The 18780-nt window shown below is 44.3% G+C and overlaps 1 protein-coding gene across 4 annotated transcripts in view; it reads right to left on the reverse strand.

Annotated features, from left to right (window-relative positions):
* The window catches only part of HIPK2 (homeodomain interacting protein kinase 2), a 138220-nt gene that overhangs the window by 89571 nt on the left and 29869 nt on the right, over positions 1-18780 (reverse strand). For 3 of the 4 annotated variants that reach the window (XM_083858846.1, XM_083858845.1, XM_083858844.1), the window contains exon 2: positions 6262-7357. The exons of the other annotated variant lie outside the window; for it this stretch is intronic. In XM_083858846.1, the coding sequence (XP_083714972.1) occupies positions 6262-7357 (1096 nt within the window). The remainder of the gene's footprint in view (positions 1-6261; positions 7358-18780) is intronic. 4 annotated transcript variants of the gene reach the window in all.

The following is an 18780-nucleotide window of genomic DNA, read 5'->3' on the forward strand; positions in this document are numbered from 1 at the left end:
TAGGCTGAAATACAGGCTCTTCTGTTTTAAATTAGACCCTAGGTAGGGGGTAGAGACACAGTGAATCTCTGTTGGATGCATCATGAGCACAATGTTGGTTTATCATCCCTTCTCTGAGATGATTTACACACAAAGCAACTTAGCAAAGAACTATCTTTGCTTAAGTTCTATAAAACCAAAACCCAACTCGGCCTGACTATCGCAAAGGTGGGCCAAAGCCAAAAGCTTTCAGCTAAATGTCTCTTGCTTTCCAAGACTTGTTAATCTGGGTACAATAAAGCTGAGATTCAATTAATACTGATGTTGGTTTTGAAAAAAAAATCCTGCTGAATTTTGATTCTGAAAAAACCAACTTTGAATTCCAAGGGTGCTTGGGAAAGAAATTAACAACTGCTTAAAATAGTATAGCTTGTAATATTGCTTTCCTCCACAGAGTCTTCTGCAATGTATTGCCAGCTTTGCAAGCCTGCAGTCCTACCAGGTGTGATCGTCACCAAGTGAAACTGAGCTTAGACTTCAGCAATGAACTTTGTTGTTTCAGTCCAGTCCCCACAAGAAACTTTCCTCCTCAAACCATCCTGCTCTTTACCTTAGAGAGGCGGAGTCACTAAAGCAGTGAATATTGCAGGTAGGAGTGAAACAGACTGGCAGAACAATGTGGCTGCAGCTCCCACAGCTGCAAATGCAGTCAAATCTGAGATAGAGATGTTTTTGCAAGTCCAGAATGGCAGGAGATTTTGAAATATAAGTGCATTACACTGTTATACAAGGACATAGCAGATGCCAGTTCAGTGAGTAAACAAAAAAGCATAGCCCATCCCTGTGTCATTACAACTGTCTCATTTAAAGGGCAGTTTTGACCAGAATGATGCATTTGTGAGTCACACAATAGGGAACAGGTTGTGACTTTGCTCAGAAATCTACCTTGCTTTGGCTTCCTGTCAGCATGGCTGAAGGACTGACACCTGTCATGGCACAATGTGCACATGTAGCAGGACAGATCCAGTTTAGCCCCCTGCATCCCTCAGGACCTGCATTCACCCAGCTAAGCATGTACAGCCAGTTAAAAACCACACCTGCACACAGCCTCACTGCACACTCTGTATGGGTGGTTGACAACATGCACATAGCCTTTATGCATGTATATTTTCTTGCGTGTCTGAAACCAGACTGATAAACACCTCTTCAAACTGGTACTCAGCTTCATTCTCTGTTATCCAAACATTTCATTAAAGGCCACTTCCCTACAAAGCTTAGAGAGACATCTCAACCCAAGCCAGACAAGCCACATACCAAAAGCCTTTTGAAAACAAGGAACCAAACCTGAATTTATTTGCTAATAGTGCAGGGGTGACAGCTGTTATTTTATATCTGTAATATTTTGTCAATTCTGAAAGACTTAAATCTCATAAGGTAATTACACCATTAATTAGCAAAACACTCTATCCCTGAGGTGCCAACACAGCAGCTGTTTCAGCTGAACAGCAAAGAAAAGCCAAGAGGGCAAGGTAACAAACTGGCAGTGACCCCATGAGCAGCCCAACTGCTCCAAGCACCCCCACACTGCCACCCCATGATGGGGAAGCACTCTTGTTCCAACAAGGGATGACCTCAACTCTCCTTCTGCCACCCCAACCACCCCAGCCTCCCAGAGCAGTACCCCCTCTTCCACCTGGGTGCATGAATGGGGATTCTAACAAAGGGGCCATCTGTTGCATCTGTTGTATTTCTCAAGATGTGGGTTTTACCAGGAAGCTGTTCATACATAGCTGATCAGCCTAGAAGGGATCTCTCTGATTCATTCCTCTGACCCTCTGCAAAGTGGAGATCATAGAAACTACCTCAATGATCTCCCCTTCCAACTGCAGTATGAAAAGAAAAAAGGACAGAAATAAAATCCCAGGAAGGTACCCTGTGATGCAGAGGCTATCACAGCTCTGTGAACACGGCTTCATTTCTAGCTTAAGCATGTCTGGCTAAAACTGCCAAGTGCAGAGCCCCACTCCTGCACTGTGAGCTGGGCAGAGCAGCCCTCCACCGTCAGCTTCAGTCCCTCACCTTTTCCTTCAGGCACCTCCAGACCACGGCTGTACCACCACAAATCTCCCTGAAGGGTCAGTGATCAGCCCAGCTTGATGCAGCTGATGGTAAGGGACAAGATGAAGGACTGTGGTGACCAGGGAGACAGGCTGGGACCCCTCTCCTAGGCAAGGGACATTTGGACAGCCACAAGTCAGGTCCTACACATGCTGGCTAAGGATGCCCTGAAAGAAACACTTTGCACCACAGCAAGTTTTCTACCAGAGGCTGAAGATGGGTGGGCAGGAGGATGATCCTCTTCACAGCACCCTCCCCTTTTAGATGACAGCTCTGACCACGGACTGTGGCTGTGATGTCCTTTGTCATGTCAGGCAGGGTGTGACTCTGTTGGGGCTCATTCCCTTCTCTTGAGGCCTGCAGCAGGCACTGGTGACAATGGCACTGCCCTCCCAGAGAGGGATTCTTGGCAGCACAGGAGTTCCTGCAAAGCCCAGCTTAGGCCATTGTGTTCTGCCTCCCTATAGTGGACTCACTATAGTCAGGAGCAAGGAAGAAAGATCTAGAGAGTACCACTTGTGGCAGCAGATCTAGCTTGGAGGAATGTAGGAACATCCATGGATGGCAGGGAGAGGGAACTCTGCAGACCTGAGACACACTTGAGAGAACACGTGGTTTTATTGCAAGGGTCATGGGTAAAAAGGGCTATGCCTCCAGCCACCGGCCTTGGCTGAAGGGAGGTCCCAAAAAGAGAGGGAGAGAGAGAGCAGGAGGGTAAAAGGTGAAAGAGGTAAGTGAGGTGGCAGGGGTAAGGGAGGTGAGCAAGGTAAGAGAGGTGGGCCAGTTAAGAGCGATGGGGCAGGTAAGAGAGCGAGGACCTTGTTACAATACATTATATCTCCTTTTGTGTTGAATACTCTAATTTACAGTGACTAACCGGCCTGAGATACAAAACCTACAGACTTTGCATACAGCCTATGAGAACTACTGTATTACCATATCACCCTGTATTCTAAACTCTAAAGACTACCTTCTTATCTATCTTTTTCCTGATACCTTGGCAGGGCTACTCTCTTGAATCCTTTTGTTTTCTATCCCTCAACCTATTTCCAGCTAATCACCGTCTTCCTGCCTGCCATGATTACATCTCAAAGCTGTCTTTCATTTCTATTTCACTCACAGGTTTTATATTTTTAGTACTTCTTGCCAGGCAATCATATTTGTAAGCTTTTCCTGTCTCTTCTTTCCCAACAGAGGAGACTGTATCCTCATAAGAGGTTTGGGAGCTAAATTCTGCTGGATTAAAGACATTTTGATACCATTTTTGATAATTTTCATCCCACTCTGTCACCTCAATACCATGACCATCCCTCCAGAGTGCATTTGCTTAGAAATATCTCTGGTGGGACAGAGACTGTTCTGGGCTTGGGGTAGCCAGTGAGGGCCCCTGAGCAGTGTGAGCAGCACAACAGAAACTCTGCCCACCATTCTTCCCACAAGAAAGTGTGCTGAGGGATCCTGTTCATCTTCAGAGCACATTACACGGCAGCAATGGCAAATCACCTGTGGAAAGTCCACAAGCAGCCAAGGGGTCCTCTTGGTTTATGCCAGGTTATGCAGATCCAGGTAAAGGAAAAGCACAGAGTTTGTTTAAAGACATTCTGTCTTCCACCTTCGGGAAAAGAAAATGGGCCTATCATTTACAGGAAGAGGAAAGGCCTTACATTGCTCTGATGAGGAGCAGGATCCCACACACCTTTCAATCCATCAAAGGATTTGGCCATCACATTCTCAAAAGTAGTGACAGGAAAAAGAAAAAGTAAGTTGTTAATAAAATATGGAGACAATTTAGGAATTTGCTTGAAGAAGTCCATGATAAAAAATCTCCAGCTGAGATCCAGCCTCTACTTTGTATTTCCCTGTGCTCTGCCTCATCTTTCCTTAAATACATGGGGCACAGGGCTTCTGTCACTCCTTTAGCATGACTGCTTAAAGTCTGAGAGATTTTACTAGTCTGAGGAAGGTTTTCCTTCACATTCAACTTAAATGTGCCATTTCTTGAAGTCATCTCATTGTCTTTTACACTCTAGCAAGCAGAACAAATGTGAATTAAATGGAAGACACATGAAATCTTTATAAAGCCCAGTGTTCCCCCTACCATGAAAGTTCCTTCACTCTAGAGTGGAAGGGGTCTTTACTCTGTGCTGTATTTTCCCCATTAGAAAATGAAGAAGAACATAAATTTTCCTCATGACTTGAATTTAGCTTAATTAGCAGTCCCCTGCTGATGTAATTAAACCCAACGAGGTTTTTTTGTTTGTTTGTTTGTTTTTTTGTGTGTGTGTGTGTTTGGTTTTTTTGTGTGTGTGTGTGTTTGGTTTTTTTGTGTGTGTGTGGTTTTTTTTTTTTTTTTTTTTTTTTTTTTTTTTTTTTTGTGTTTTGTTTTGTTTTGTTTTGTTTTGTTTTTTTGGTTTTTTTTTTTCCCTGGTGAGCTGTTGCCCCTTTTCCCCTCCTTCCATATTCAGGCATGGAAAACAAGGGAGGAATTAGACAGACAGAACTTATTATCTATCAAGCTGCAACTTCAGACTGGGCAGGAATAACATTTAAGATATAAAAAGCAAATTTTATCAAGCTTTTTCCTCCTCAGAGACTGCCACAAAAATATTCCTTGTTTGTCACTGAGAATGAACCATTTTCTCTTTCATTTCTGCTTTCTGTCATATATTTCATTTTCGTTGCCCCTTCTGTCTTTCAGGTAGGGACCTAGGCTGCTAACACAGAGTCATGGTATGATTCTGTGTTACAACAAAATGCCTGTATTATCTTTCCTTTTTTTTTTTTTTTTTTTTTTTTTTTTCCTAGTCTGTCAGGTAATTGCAATTCTAAAAGCTTTTGCATATTTACCACAGAAACATGGTTTTCCTGGAGGATGGGACTGTCATCAGGTAGAATATCTTATTTAATAAGCCTCTTCTGAGGTATAAACTAGGGCTGGGGATTTTTTCCTGGCCTCCTTCAGAGCAAAGGACAAGCAGATAAAGATCAGCTGCTTCAGTGCTACACAGTTAAAATTCCTGTTCCTGTGAAAATTAACTCTCTCCAGGCTCAGAGTTCAGGTAGGCTTTGCTACCATGAAATTCATGAAGTAGGAAAAGGGTCTGTTATCAACTCATGTTGGTTTTTCATCCCTGGCCTGTGAGCTGTGGATGCTGCCAAGACTGATTTTCATTAAATCAGTCATGAAGAAGGATAGGATTTTCTCTCTTTGCCCCTGTTTCAAAGAAGTACAACAAAAATGTGGTCTGAACATTTCTAAATTCAGCTGTTATCTAAAGACAAATTCCTTTCACCCCCTTCACTATTTCTCCCCACTCCTGAAGCAGCAGTACAACTGCTTTTCTTGGTCCCTAAGATGCTGAATCAAGCTAACTGGTACCAAAGAGAGGGTCTGAGAACATCTAAGAACAAGAGAGACTTTGTGTCTTGGAGTCAAGACAGAGAGTGTGGATGCCCTGCCAGGGTTTTGAAAAGAGGCTGCTCTGCTGAAACTGTTCAACCAGCTGAAGACGGATATATCCAGTTCACACATTTCACTCCAGGCACACCTATGCTGAGGTCACAACTCCATCCTAGCATATAACAAAGGATTGTGAGTGGGAATCAACAGACAACGACAGGTCCTCAGTCCAACACAAATCACTGACAATATTTGCCTGGAGGAGAGCTGAAAAGAACCAGCCAGAAGACTCCCATTGACTCAGAGCCTGTGTGAAAACTAATCATTGACAAACATTCTTCTGCATCCATAGAGTTTTCCTGTGGGCCAACCTTACACTTGTTAAGTCTCAGGTTTCATATATGAGTACCAACCGGAAGACACATTTGAAATATGGATTGATTGTTTAGGTTAAAGTAATTCTGAAACCAAGAACCTATATCCATAGACTTGGAATGGAAATGTGGACATCCCCTCTTCTGGAAAAGTTCCAGAGAAAACAAACTGATACAATTGAAAGACTTTCTAAATTTTAACTGGCAAACTCTATTTTTACAACACTTTTTTTACAAACTTACAATGGTTTTCAATGCAAATAAACTCCAATAGGTTAGGACATCATTTTTTCTTATCATCAACAAGCCATTCTAACAGCCATCTCTGTTTAGAATTAAGGGATGACTCTCATTCATTTGAATGAATGAATGAAAATTCCCATCTCTTACCTGTAGTATCTGGATTGAAGGTAAGTAGAACACACAGCTTTAGACACATGGCTAGCTGAACCAAAGTCTATGACCTTGACCCTATATGGCTGTCGGGATGGGTCTACCAGCATGATGTTCTCTGGTTTGAGATCAGCATGAATTAGTCCCAGGCTTTTCAGCTTCATTAGGGCAGTTGCTACCTGCTGGAGAATTGGTCGAATGTACTTAAGGGGCAAGGGACTGAATTTATTTTGTTTTAAGAAATCATAGAGGTTCTGCTCCAACATTTCAAATACCAAGCATGTGTGATTCTTGTGCTGGAAGCACTCATAAGCACGAACAAAGTTGTAGTCATCTGCGCTTTCTGTGCTCAGCCGAGCCAGGATGCTCACTTCAATCTGGCCTTGCCGGGCATAAGAAGGGTGGTTTTTTAGGATCTTGATAGCTACAATCTCATTAGTGCCACGTTTCCAGCATTTGACTACTTGTCCAAAGGTTCCACGGCCAAGAAACTCTAACACTTCATACGTGTTGGTCATGGAACAGAGCACCTCATGTTGCACCAGCTGGTAATCCCCTTCACTGTTGGAGCCACTGTTTTTGGAAGTGGCTGTGGAGGTGGTGGCGGTGGCTACAGTGGCCCCACTGGCATTGTTCTGAATCATTGGTGGATGCTCCTCGATAATCTGCACACTGCTTGTGTTCTCAATCTCCTCACTCTTGCGCTTAAGTCCACATTTTTGGTAGGTGTCCAGAAGGCTCACAGTGCTGCGACGCATCAGGTTGTGTGGCCCGCCCAGTGTTTGCCCAGACACTGCAACCACACCCGAAGTGCTGTTGGCAGATGTAACCACAATGTGCCCCGTGCTTGCTGGGAAGATGATGGTCTGCTCGTAAGGGATGCTTGGGTTGGGGATCTGGAGGGAGGTGCTGACGGCTGCAGCAGCAGCTTGGGAGGACTGCACGTTCTTGCTCTGGTTGTAGACTTTGCTGTGTGTGCCGTACCCAGTCATATCCCAGTTCGAACTCGGCTCCACTTTCAGTTTCTTCACGCTACAGAAGGCACTTGACTGAAGGGTATGAGGAGAGAAAACTTGCACATGCGAGGCCATACCTGCAATACAACATCAGAGTGAAACCACAGTGTCAAGCTGCCTTCCCCAGCTTTTTTCATTTTCTCGGTGGCAGGAAAGGGAAATGGGATACAGGCTTCAGATACATCACATGCACACACAAAAAGCAAGTTCTTCCAGATATGTGTATTTGACATAAATAAAATATTATGCTCTAAAATAAACCCTTACTCCAGATTGAATTATACTAAGAACATTCAAGATTTCTGCTCTCTTGCTCTCCCTCTTTTCATTTTTAATAACAGGAATGTACATGTTATTTTTACCTCCTCTGCCGAAAGAGACTTCTATTCCTATTGTCTCCAGGAATATATCTAGCTCTCTGGAAGAACTCATGTCAAATACTGCAAAGTATTCTGACTACAGAAGCCAAATCTCAAATCCTCAGCCTCATCCAATCTTAAGCAGTTTGGTGGATTGGACTTAAGCCCTCCACTTATTCCCACAAAACCACTACGTAACTTCTGGCCTACACAGTGAAGACAGGACCAGGAGATGATACACTGTGAGCAAATGGAGGTGCATAGATAAAGCTGAGGAGCCAGGACAGAAGAAGATGATGTTTCAGATTGCTTGCCAAGTCTGTGAGTGGGAATTGTGCACAATGCTAGTCTGTGCTCAGGGACACTGGAGATGGGAGTTACACAACATGAGCTTCACTGTGTGCTTTCAGGACTCCCAGATTTATAAAATTGTGTTCATCTATTCTTATTCACAGTGGCAATACCATCACTGGAAAGCAGATCCTCTGGAAATGAACAGCATTGTTCATGAAGCAACATTCACATTAGCATGTGGCAGAATTAGGTCCTAATATAGCTTTATTTTTACAGAAAAGTCACAAACCTATTTTAATGCAAGCTTATTTGGTTTCAGAAGAATTAATGATCATCTAAATCTTTTAAAAAAACCACAGACCACCAAAAAACAATCCCACAACCTCATAACCAAAGTGAAAATAATGTATCACCAAGACAGATTTACTGAAGGATTCTGAGTAATATTCCACTGGAACAGAAAATATACCTATTAGAGAAAAAAGATGTGGTGCATGGAGAAGGAGACAGCTAAGTTCTGACTTGCTGATGGCTTTCCCTGCCCAGGGTAGGGACAGTACTGCTGGGGCAGACATTTTGTGAAGAACACAAATCCATGGGGACTTCTGGGGAAGGAGTCAGCACCCAGCAGGAGTTACAGCAGAAAGGCACAGCCTACTTCACCCTTCTCTCTGTCATCAGTGTTTCTTTTTAATAAACCAGAACGACTATGGAAGAATAAGACAATATGCTGAGCTGGCACCATTGTTGAATTATTAAACACAATCATAACCTTGACTTGTTTTCAACTTTAAAAAGTTAAAAGCTGAATGAATGCTTCAGTAATAAAACCACAACAAATTCTGCAGTGCACATGGGTGACTTCTTCATGTGGAAGCATGACAGTACCTGACTTGGCCTCTTCATACTTCACTAGTCCATGATCCTCTTCAGAAGATTTTCTGGAGCTTGTGTACACTCACACACATGCATGCATAAACTTACACACTCATATAGAAAAATATGAATGTCACTCCACACTCACAAAGCTCAGTAATCAAGTTAACAGATCTAAACACACCCAACACTCTTTTTCCAGTTAATTCCCAGCAGCCCAAAGGCCAAGAGTGGCTCAGGAGAGGGGTGCTGTGGTGAGCCAAAACCTACCATGAGTAGGTTCAGCTACCTATTCAGCAGTAACAGACCAAGCAATTTCTCCACTTTGCTTCACCACCCCCGCCCTCACCCCTGCGGCAGTGATGAATTTAGGAGGGCAGAGCAGACGCAGAAGAAAACCCTTTCAGGACACATGGGGAAACCCTCACCTGAGCTTGAACACGGCACACAAAACCCCACTGATCCCACTCTAGCAACAACACCCTGCAAACCATAGCATTGTGCCCTCTGCAGACATGATCCCCATCTCTCAGTGGATTTATGACTGTTTGCTGTCATTCCTTTTAACTCCATTACCCCATGCGCCCCCATCCTCCTGGGCAATTTCCAAGGTCTCTGCAGCTGGGTATCAGACACTCTTCAGCTCCTTGCCCTGCTAACGTCACTTCTCTCCTCTCTCCTTTCCACAGGGCAATGATGCTGTCACAAAAGCCATGGCATGTGGCAGGCAGTGAGCTCGGGGAACCACAGCAGTGCTACTCAACTTGTCATCCTGGATACAAAAATCGTATGTGAGTGAGCCAAAACCGTGCTTGTTTTTCCACTGATTAAGAAGAATCATGGTGTTCCTTCTAGTACAGTACTGACCTGCCTGGAGAGAGGGGGTGGTTTGATGTATGTTTTCCCCCTGGATGCAAATAATATGGCAGATGTAATTGGTAACATATTATGGACCTAGCAGAAGTGTAATTTATAGTTTTATGGCTTTCATTCCATGGTGTGCTTGAGAAATCTCTCTTTGTAGAAAATAAAAAGGGAAAAAATGACTGACGCAGAACAAGGAGATACATTCTTCTTGCACGCCTCTCTAAAGATAACACCCAAAGACTGAGGCATAGCAAATTAAAGTCAAGGATGTGAAGCACAGCAGCTGCAACTTTCTCAGCACCATTGTAAAAATCAGGATAATGCCACCATTAAGGGACATGCTTTCAACTGGTGCAAACTGGCAGGGCTCCACTCGATATCAGCTGATGCTAAAAACAAGGTCAGCAGTCACTCAACATTGTCAATGTCAGATGGTTGCCTGTGCCCTTTGGTGAAACGAGTTGTTAGGGACTGGTTTCCACATCGACAACCAGCCCCTTGCTGTCCCTGAAACACTACTGGCAGCCTCAGCAGAGGACAAGAAAAGGGGATAAACACTGACTCACCCTGGCACCCCAAAAATGGAGGGGATGAAGGAAGCAGTGCTTCTGTGGATAAAGCAAGGACTTTGGACTCTTCTGCTGCCAGTGCTGCCCTCCTCAGAGGTTACATCTCATCACAGAAAAGGTCTGGGTTTTTTCCCTTAAAAAAAGAACTATGAAATCATCTTCCTTACATCCAGAATTATTTTCTCATGTTTGAGGTTTTAAGGGCACACATTGTAAGGAAAATAACTCAGTGAGTTCTTCAGCATAGTCCGATACCAAGAAATTACAGGCTGATTGACAGCTTGGTGATGGGAAAAGGCAGCTCCTGCAGCAAAGTAATTTTTATTGCAAATTTTCCTGTACAGTTAATGTACAGGAAATGTGAGACAAACATAATCCTAAATTTCCTGAGAAACTGTGCTGGTGGCATGTTGTTTCTTTCAAAAAGGATTTTTGCTCCAAGGCAGTATTAGGAATAGTAATAAATGTGAATAAAAGTTGGATGGTTTTATTACAGGAATCAAATTCCTCATTACAGCCTGTAATATGATTTACACCTTCAGCCTTTTGATTACATAGGCTGACAACAGCTTGCCACAACATCCATGAGGAAACAAGCCAGCAGTAATGAGGTGATCCATGCCAGCCAAACTTAGTGGCACTGATGTCTCAGAGACAGTGGGAGTGCCCCCAGGGAGCATTCTTGCTCCTGGGGTCTTGGAAAGACAGAGGGGCCATAAGCTGCGGAGGGATGGAAAATGGGATGTTTCACTTGGGAAAAGTTCTCCTAACACCCCATTAACAGGTCTGACAAGAAACCTCCTCTGCAAGGCTGGGCCTCTCATATCAATTCCCTTCTCTGCAGGAAGATCCTAGCAGTCACCTTTCTGCATTTTGCATGGAATGCCCAAGGCTGGCACCAGGCTCTTCACCTTTTTTGCACTCTGCCAGGAGTGGAGGGGGTAAGGATACCTGGCATGAGCAGCTTCACCCACTGAGCATTCCTGCAGCCCCATCTACACCACCCGAAGCTTTGGCTGGACTAAGCCAAGTGGCAATTCCAACTGACCTGGTCCCTGTCTTGGCATGGGTGCAAGGCAGGCCTCTATTGGCCAGCCAGGATGAAGCTAGGATGCCACAACAGCTAAATACATAACCTGAGGAGTGTAAGTCTAAGTTTTGTATCATCCCTGAGCACGGCGAATTTCTGGGCTGGGAGCAGAATCAGGGTTAGGCACCATGCATTAAATAAAATTGGTAGTTCATTTCTTTAGTAATGAGTTTAGTGTAGTCATTTAAAGCTCTCATAAAACTGACAGTAACTGGATTGAATGGGGCCTTCCCTCTCCTTGATACGACTCACATATCTCCCCATAGCATCTACACGAGCTGAAGTAAGTAAGGTGCAGCCAAGGGACAGTGTTAAAACAGCTGGAATGACTTTTAATAAAAGACTTGAGGGTTTTTTGTTCCTGAGAACTCCTCCCACGTCAGCTTTCACTTAATAATAATTTAGCAGGTGCTATTTACAATTCAGATGGCTCTCTTCTGCATGCACACACAAATCACGCAGCTGCCTCACTTGTACTTCTAACAGGTTTCAGGAAAGCAAATGAGGTAAAGTTCTCTATCCACCCATGTCACCCTAAAGGGCAAAAAAATACACTTTGGGGACTAAAGAAGGAACAGTCTGAAAGTCACTGATGTTTTCTTCTGGTTTACTCCCAGCACTTACTGCTGATTTTTAAGTGTAGCCTTGGAGGTGGCAAGAGACCAAGTCAGTGCCCTATATTAAGTAGGAAGTCAGACCTTCTGCAGTACCTGCAGAGCTGCCAGTGCTCTGTAACCAGAGGCTGCTTCCTGGCTGCTGCCAGAACGGCAGTGCCTGCTTGAAAAATACTGTAGAAAGCACATGGCGTGTGTTCAGCATATAAATGATGCTCGTAAGACAATACTGAAATAAATATCTTCCCCTTCTCCCCAGAGAGGCACAAGCCTGCAAACCCATATACACGCCCAGGCTAAAAAGGCAGTGAAAAGAGGATCAGCCAGGTGTGGGTAATGCATTGCTTCTTCAAAATAGCCATGTCTCAAGCACAGCACTCTTCTTCACAGTGGCCTCTGTGTGGCTCCTTTGAAGGCATTGTCCCCAGCACCACTGCACTCTCAGAACCTCCTGAAAATTTATGTCCCTGGAGGCTATACAAATTCTTTCCCTTGTGCTACCAAATGTTTGGAGACAACCTCAAAGCAGAGCTGAGACCTCAACAGCCTCAGCTCCTTCCTGTTCCTGGTGAGCATAAGATGTCAAGAGGTCTTTGTTCCAGGTGAAAATTTCCCTGCCTCCCTGTTCTGCTTTTCCTGTCCTGCTAGTAAAACTGTCTCAGCCTAATTAGTAGTTTTCTAAATGTAGCGCACAGCAGTTCCCACAGATGTAAGATGTGACAGAGCACGTCCCCTACACTACTCCAGACCTGGATTCACACAGCTCCAACCTGCTATGTTTGATCCATGTCTTATGGCCAAATGAAAAAGCAAGACTTTCCAATGCACAGAGTAGCCATAAACAAAATCAAACAGACAAAGCCAAGCATCCATCTCCTTCTCTCTCACCCCCACCCAAAAAGGACATCGCTCTAGTGCAATGGCCAGGGCACTCTAATCATCATCACCTTCAAATCCCTTATCTCCCTGCCACCCCAACTGCCCTCCTACATATCCTTTTCCTGCATTTATACCATCAACAACCTTGCCTCCTGTTTCATTCTGCACATCATGAGTTTTCTTTGTAAGTATGATGAAAATTATCAACCAGGACTTACTCAGTACTCTTGAGCATGGAGTTGGTGTAGGCAGTTACTCCCTATCATGGCCTGATCAGGTTATTTTGGCATGTGGCTCAGGATACTGCTGTTTGCCTCACAAACCATCTTTATTCCCTTCCTCACTCTCCCTTTAACTCCTTAAATCAAGGGCAAATTGTCTGCTGGCTACTGAAAGCTTTCTTAGCTGTAATTAGAAACATTACAATTCTTATTCATCCTTTTGCTGTGGGCTCAGGGACAGATGAGTGTGAATAACAAGCTGTGGGCTCCTCTGACATATCCCTGGTTTTAGGCACATGAAGCAAAATCTCAGAGACAAATACATACATTTACATTTCAATACATTATTACATCTCAGTGCAAGATTCTTCCTCCATCTCCCACTGCAGTAATGACAAGAGATATTGCAGATTTCCTCAGTTAATCACATGACTAGTTTATGTTTCACATTATAATTAATTAACTATGCAACACCTGAGAACACAGGTTAAATATATATCTCACCGAAGACTGCCCCATCACTTCCCTGTAGATGCTACAGTAACTGCACCTGACACCAATTTCTAGATCTTGGTGTGAGAAGGTCCAGCAGTCCAGTCCGTGCTCCCCTGAACTGAAAGATAACCCCTAGATACCTTCTTATGGGAAAACTCAGCACAGTTAGAATAGTGCAAAACTTCTGTTCAGGATACCTCAGTGTTACTGCGTGGAAAGCAAATGAAGTCAGCAAGGGAATACAATTTAATCGTCTACAGCCTCGACAAAACAGAGCCAGACCCTAGTACCCCCTTCAGCAATCTGTCAAAGCTGACAGAAATACTCTACAGAAATCATGAAATGAGACTGCAAATGCCCTACCAAGACATCAAAGCGCTCTCCAGACATAAAGTGAGAAACCTGGGAGTCCGTGGCACCCATGTCAAGTCTCTGGGGCTTGAGAAGACAGATCACAGCCCTCCCTTGCAAAGCAACAGTCCTCCAAGCCAGGGAGGACTTCTGGAGTCCCAAGAACAAAATGAGGTGGTGAACAATAAAGATGGAGGCGGGGGCAGCACCTGAAAGCCTTCAAGGTGCGCATGAGCGTGTAAAGGAACTTCTGCACAATGTAAGCATAAAGACATTTTAGGAAAGTGGGTGTCAGTCAAGTCAGGAAGAAGTTCTACAACCAAAAGATCAGTACTCCCAAGGGCCTCAGAGGAGAAGAAAGTCTGCATGGGAGTCAGAGATGGGATGAGAAAGAAAGAACAGAAAAAAAGATGAAATCGGACAGGTAGGATTGACAGAAGTCCTGCTTTGAAGCTTTATCTTTGGAGGACACTAAAGGATGTCTAACAAATGCTTTGCTGAAGAAATCCCTCTTTCAGAATTCTTGGAGAGAGACCCAGCAGAACTGAGGCAAGTGTGGAATGCTCGGCTGGGGCTGTGCTGCAGGCTGCTGGGGAACCCATGAGCAGCATTACATCTGTTTAAAGAGCTGAAGACTGCGGCAACACCCACAGCACCACTTAAAATGAGGCATGACATGCCCCTGGTGAGGTCTGGATGGAATACACAGGATCTGGCTGCAAAGGAAGATGAAGATGCAAGGAGAAAGGCAGGGAAGCTGGGCACAGGGCTCTGACAAAGCAGCAAATTGAGACAGACTGATTTGCTGACCGCCTGACAGGCACCTTCACAGGACCTACAGCACTCTCAAACATTGAGCGTGTGGGGTATTTTAGGAAATGAAGAGAAAGGATAGTGCAGGTTGATCACCTGACCTCCAGTTTAAGGAGTTGCAACAATTCTGTAAATAATGCCTTCACATCATCACACAAACACACACCTGACCCTCACAGAGAAAAGCCTTCAGCTCCTCAAGGAAACACCTTGAGCATTTTTCACCTTGTCTTCCAGGCTTTAGGGCCAAGAAAACATCCCCAAAGTTACAGCCAAATAGTCAGAAACCTTTTCTTGCTGTCACCTGTGGCTTTTGGTTTGCATTCCAAACTAGGACTGTAAACCCAGAAATGCATGATGTGAAACAGGCCATGAGATGGGACCAGAACAGGCACAGTAGGACTGAGCCAGCTGGCCCAAAAGCAAAAATCACCATGGAGACACAGGGTGCAGGATTTGGATGTGAACTCAATTCTCCCCAAAACAATTGTCTCTCTTGGTCTGTTCACCTTTGAGACTGGCTACTAGCTCTTGTGTGATACCACAGGTGATAAGAAGGCTACTGCAGCCTCCATGATAACAGTGTGTTGACAGGTTTATCTATGGGAACCAGTGATTCTGTTTGCTATATTTGGGGTTGTACTGACCTCTGTCATACAAAACACAGGGTCACACTCAGGCACACATAGACAAGTAAACATTTGCACAGCCAGAAGACCCATGAAGGCAATGAATTTCTTAATCTCCAAAAGAAATGAGTGATGCTACCCCAAGCAATTCCACAGAAGTGCCTCTGGACACCTGCCTGCTCCACCGCTGACTGGCTTGCTGGGGCTGGTGCACACCTGATCTCCCACTCGCTTCACATCAACTTCATTTTTAAGCAAGGTCTAATAGGACAGAGGCCAGGTCAGCGTGCAGGGAAGAGACTGTTTGGCCAAGGAAGGACAGCCTAGGTGATGTACAAAGCTCTTGCTTACATAGAAGAAAACCCTGATTTAGGCATGAGGATAAACTAAATGAAGGATTTCAGAGCCTTGAAGAGTAAACATCCAGAAGCTCAGGAAAGTCTATCTACTCGAGAAAGGAGAATATAAGGCCTTTGTGTGTGATGAAGTTCAGGGACAGCACTAACAGCCTACTCCCCCTCAAAGCTTTAAAAGAAAAGAAATCAGTCCAAGGGAAGTCATTAGGAGAAACAAAATAATAAAAATCTCCACCTGTATCAGCAGAACTCCCTGGCTACCATCAATCTCTCCCCCAGGTTTCTCTTTTGTGCAGGATATGATTATTTATTGACATATTTATTTACTCAGCTCTGCAGTGCTTAACACCATGGCTGCTGGGCTTCCTGCACTGTCAAAATTAGAGCATGACAGAAGACGAGTGAAGCTAAATGTAGAGACCCAGTATAACACAAGCCGAGACCCAGTATAACACAAGCCAAATGCCTTCTGCAGTGCAGCCTGAGGCATGTTACCATTGAGATGGGCTAGACTGGGAGACCCCACAGCCAGCCTGGACAATAAACACTCCCTTGGTGTAACTTTGCTCCAGATCACTCAGTGCTTTCAAGACCCTGCACAGTGCCCTGCAGAGACCCAGGCACCAGAGTGCACCTCAGGCCCTGTTCAAGTGCTGATCATGAGTACCTGCTGTGTGGCACAGGTATGGCACAAATGCTGAAACTAAAGCAGCAGAGCCAAAAATCCACAGTAGAAAGGAGAGATGGCTGCAGATGACATACCAGTTAAAGAGGCTGTCAAGCCTTCTTCTCATTCCTGATCCTACATTTAAGAACTGACATGTGACTTTGTGCTTCCAGCAGCATACAGCCACTTGTCCAACCTCTTCAGAAGTATCTTTTTGGCACAACTACAACTGTTTTGCAGCCATGTGCTTTCGACTCAGAACATTCAATTCTTTCCTTTTCCTACACAACGAAATGAAAGGATTCAGCTTAGATGCAGTGGGACAATGAGTTTAGAATCACCAATGTGTTGGTGGTGTTGCAGCCAAGCTATCCACAGTCACACCTATGGGTTTTGACTAATGATGTAAGGGAAGTATGGCCAAACTGAGTCATGAAGGAAAGAAGAATTTCTGGGAAAAAAAGCTCTGTATGATTTTCTCATAAGGAGCAAATACACCACTGTTTCCACAGGTTCCAGAAAAAAAAGATTAGTAGCAACTTGTGGTGAAATCACAAGAGCTTTCAGGAGGTCCAGGAGAACACCAGGCATCTCAGCTTTTCCACAGTCATAGGAATGACCAGGGAGTAAAATTGTCCGGGGTGGGCCTATGGGTTTTGCTAGAAAAACTGCAACACTCCAAGCACATCAGAGGGGAAAACTGCCACAAAAATACCCCAAAACCAAACCAAACCAAACAACCCAAACAAATTTTAATAAGACCCCAAAAAATAAAAAAACAAAAACCACCAAAAAAACCAAAACCAAACAAACACCAGCAAAACAAAACAAAAACCTAAACAAACAACAACAACAAAAAAAACACAACAAGAAAAACCAGCCAGAGGAATTTAGTACCGAAAGTCCTGCAAACTTTCATCATTTATGTACTCAAAACTCATGAAAAGCTTTCCAACACCCATATGGATGAAAAGTAAGAAGAGACTGAAAACTAGATTCAGCAGAAGCACAATAACTGTGGAAAGAGTTTCAGTGGGAAGCAACAAGTTAACACCCGGTATAAATGCCCAATTAATTTGATGTTTGCAGTGCATACCATGGTTTTGGTAATTTTTCATATCTGAAAACAGCCCTGCTTCCCTCTTTAGTCCTTCCTGGGCTCATGGGAGACTGAAATGAGTCATCAGAGGACCAGCTGACTCATCCAGCCAAATCTTGGAAAGCAATACAAAATGTGTAGTCATCGCATCCTCAACTAAAATGTGTATGACGGCAGCACCCCTAGCAACCCACCATGCATTAGGCAGAAAGGGTTGGAGACCACTGACACTATGAGCTGCTGCTTTGAGCCAGGCAGAAGAATGCCTTAAATGAAACTAGGACAATGCAAACAAGAGCTGACAAACATGGCCAGAATGCAGCCCAATGGAAAAGGACCTGGGGGCGCTGGTTGACTGGCAGCTGAACATGAGCCAGCAGTGGCTCCAGGTGGCCAAGAAGGCCAGTGGCATCCAGATCAGAAACAGTGTGGTCAGCAGGACCAGGGCAATGACTATTCCTCCCGGTACATGGCACTGGTGAGGGTGCACCACAAAGCCTGTATTCAGTTCTGGGACCCTCACTACAAGAAATACACTGAGGTGCAGCATGTTCAGAGAAGGGCAGTGGAGCTGGTGAGGAGTCTAAAGAGTAAGTCTTATGAAGACCAGGTGAGGGAGCTGGGGTTGTTTAGTCTGGAGAAGAGGAGGCTCAGGGGTAACCTCATTAATCACTACAACTACCTGAAAGGAAGTTGTAGCACACTAGGAGGGGGCCAGTCTCTTCTCTGAGGCAATCAGCAACAGGACAAGAGAAAATGGCCTCAAGTTGTGCTAAGACAGGTTCAGGCTGGACATCAGGAAGAATGTTTTCCCTGAAAGGGTGGGTAAGCATTAGAATGTGCTGCCCGGGCAAGTGGTGGAGTCACAATCCCTAGAAGCATTCAGAAAACTACTGGAATGGCTCTCATTGCTATGGTTTAGGTGGCATGGTGGTGTCCAGCCACAGGCTGGACTTGAGGATCTTAGAAGTATTTTCCAGCCTCAATGATTCTATGGCCACTCGTTCTGCACCTGACACAAAGCCCTTCTCCATCCAGTTTCCCCATTCCAGTGGCATTAGGAGAAAGGGACAATCATCTCCATCTTCAAGATCATGAGGTAGTTCTAGCCCATTTTCCAACTTCTATGAACCAAAGTCCCAATTCATTAAATTCCTCTAGCATATCATCAAACCTTAACAAGACCTATTTCAATATGCAATCTCCTTGACAACCAAATAACTGTGACCTTTTAAGAACACAGGTCCATATTTCATTTTGATGTCTGTTATCTGCAGAACAAAAAGGAGTGGGGCAGTTGCTTTTGGGCAGAGAAAATGTA

Source organism: Zosterops lateralis (assembly GCF_965231275.1).
Source record: "Zosterops lateralis genome assembly, chromosome: 4".
NCBI classification, from domain to species: Eukaryota; Metazoa; Chordata; class Aves; order Passeriformes; family Zosteropidae; genus Zosterops; species Zosterops lateralis.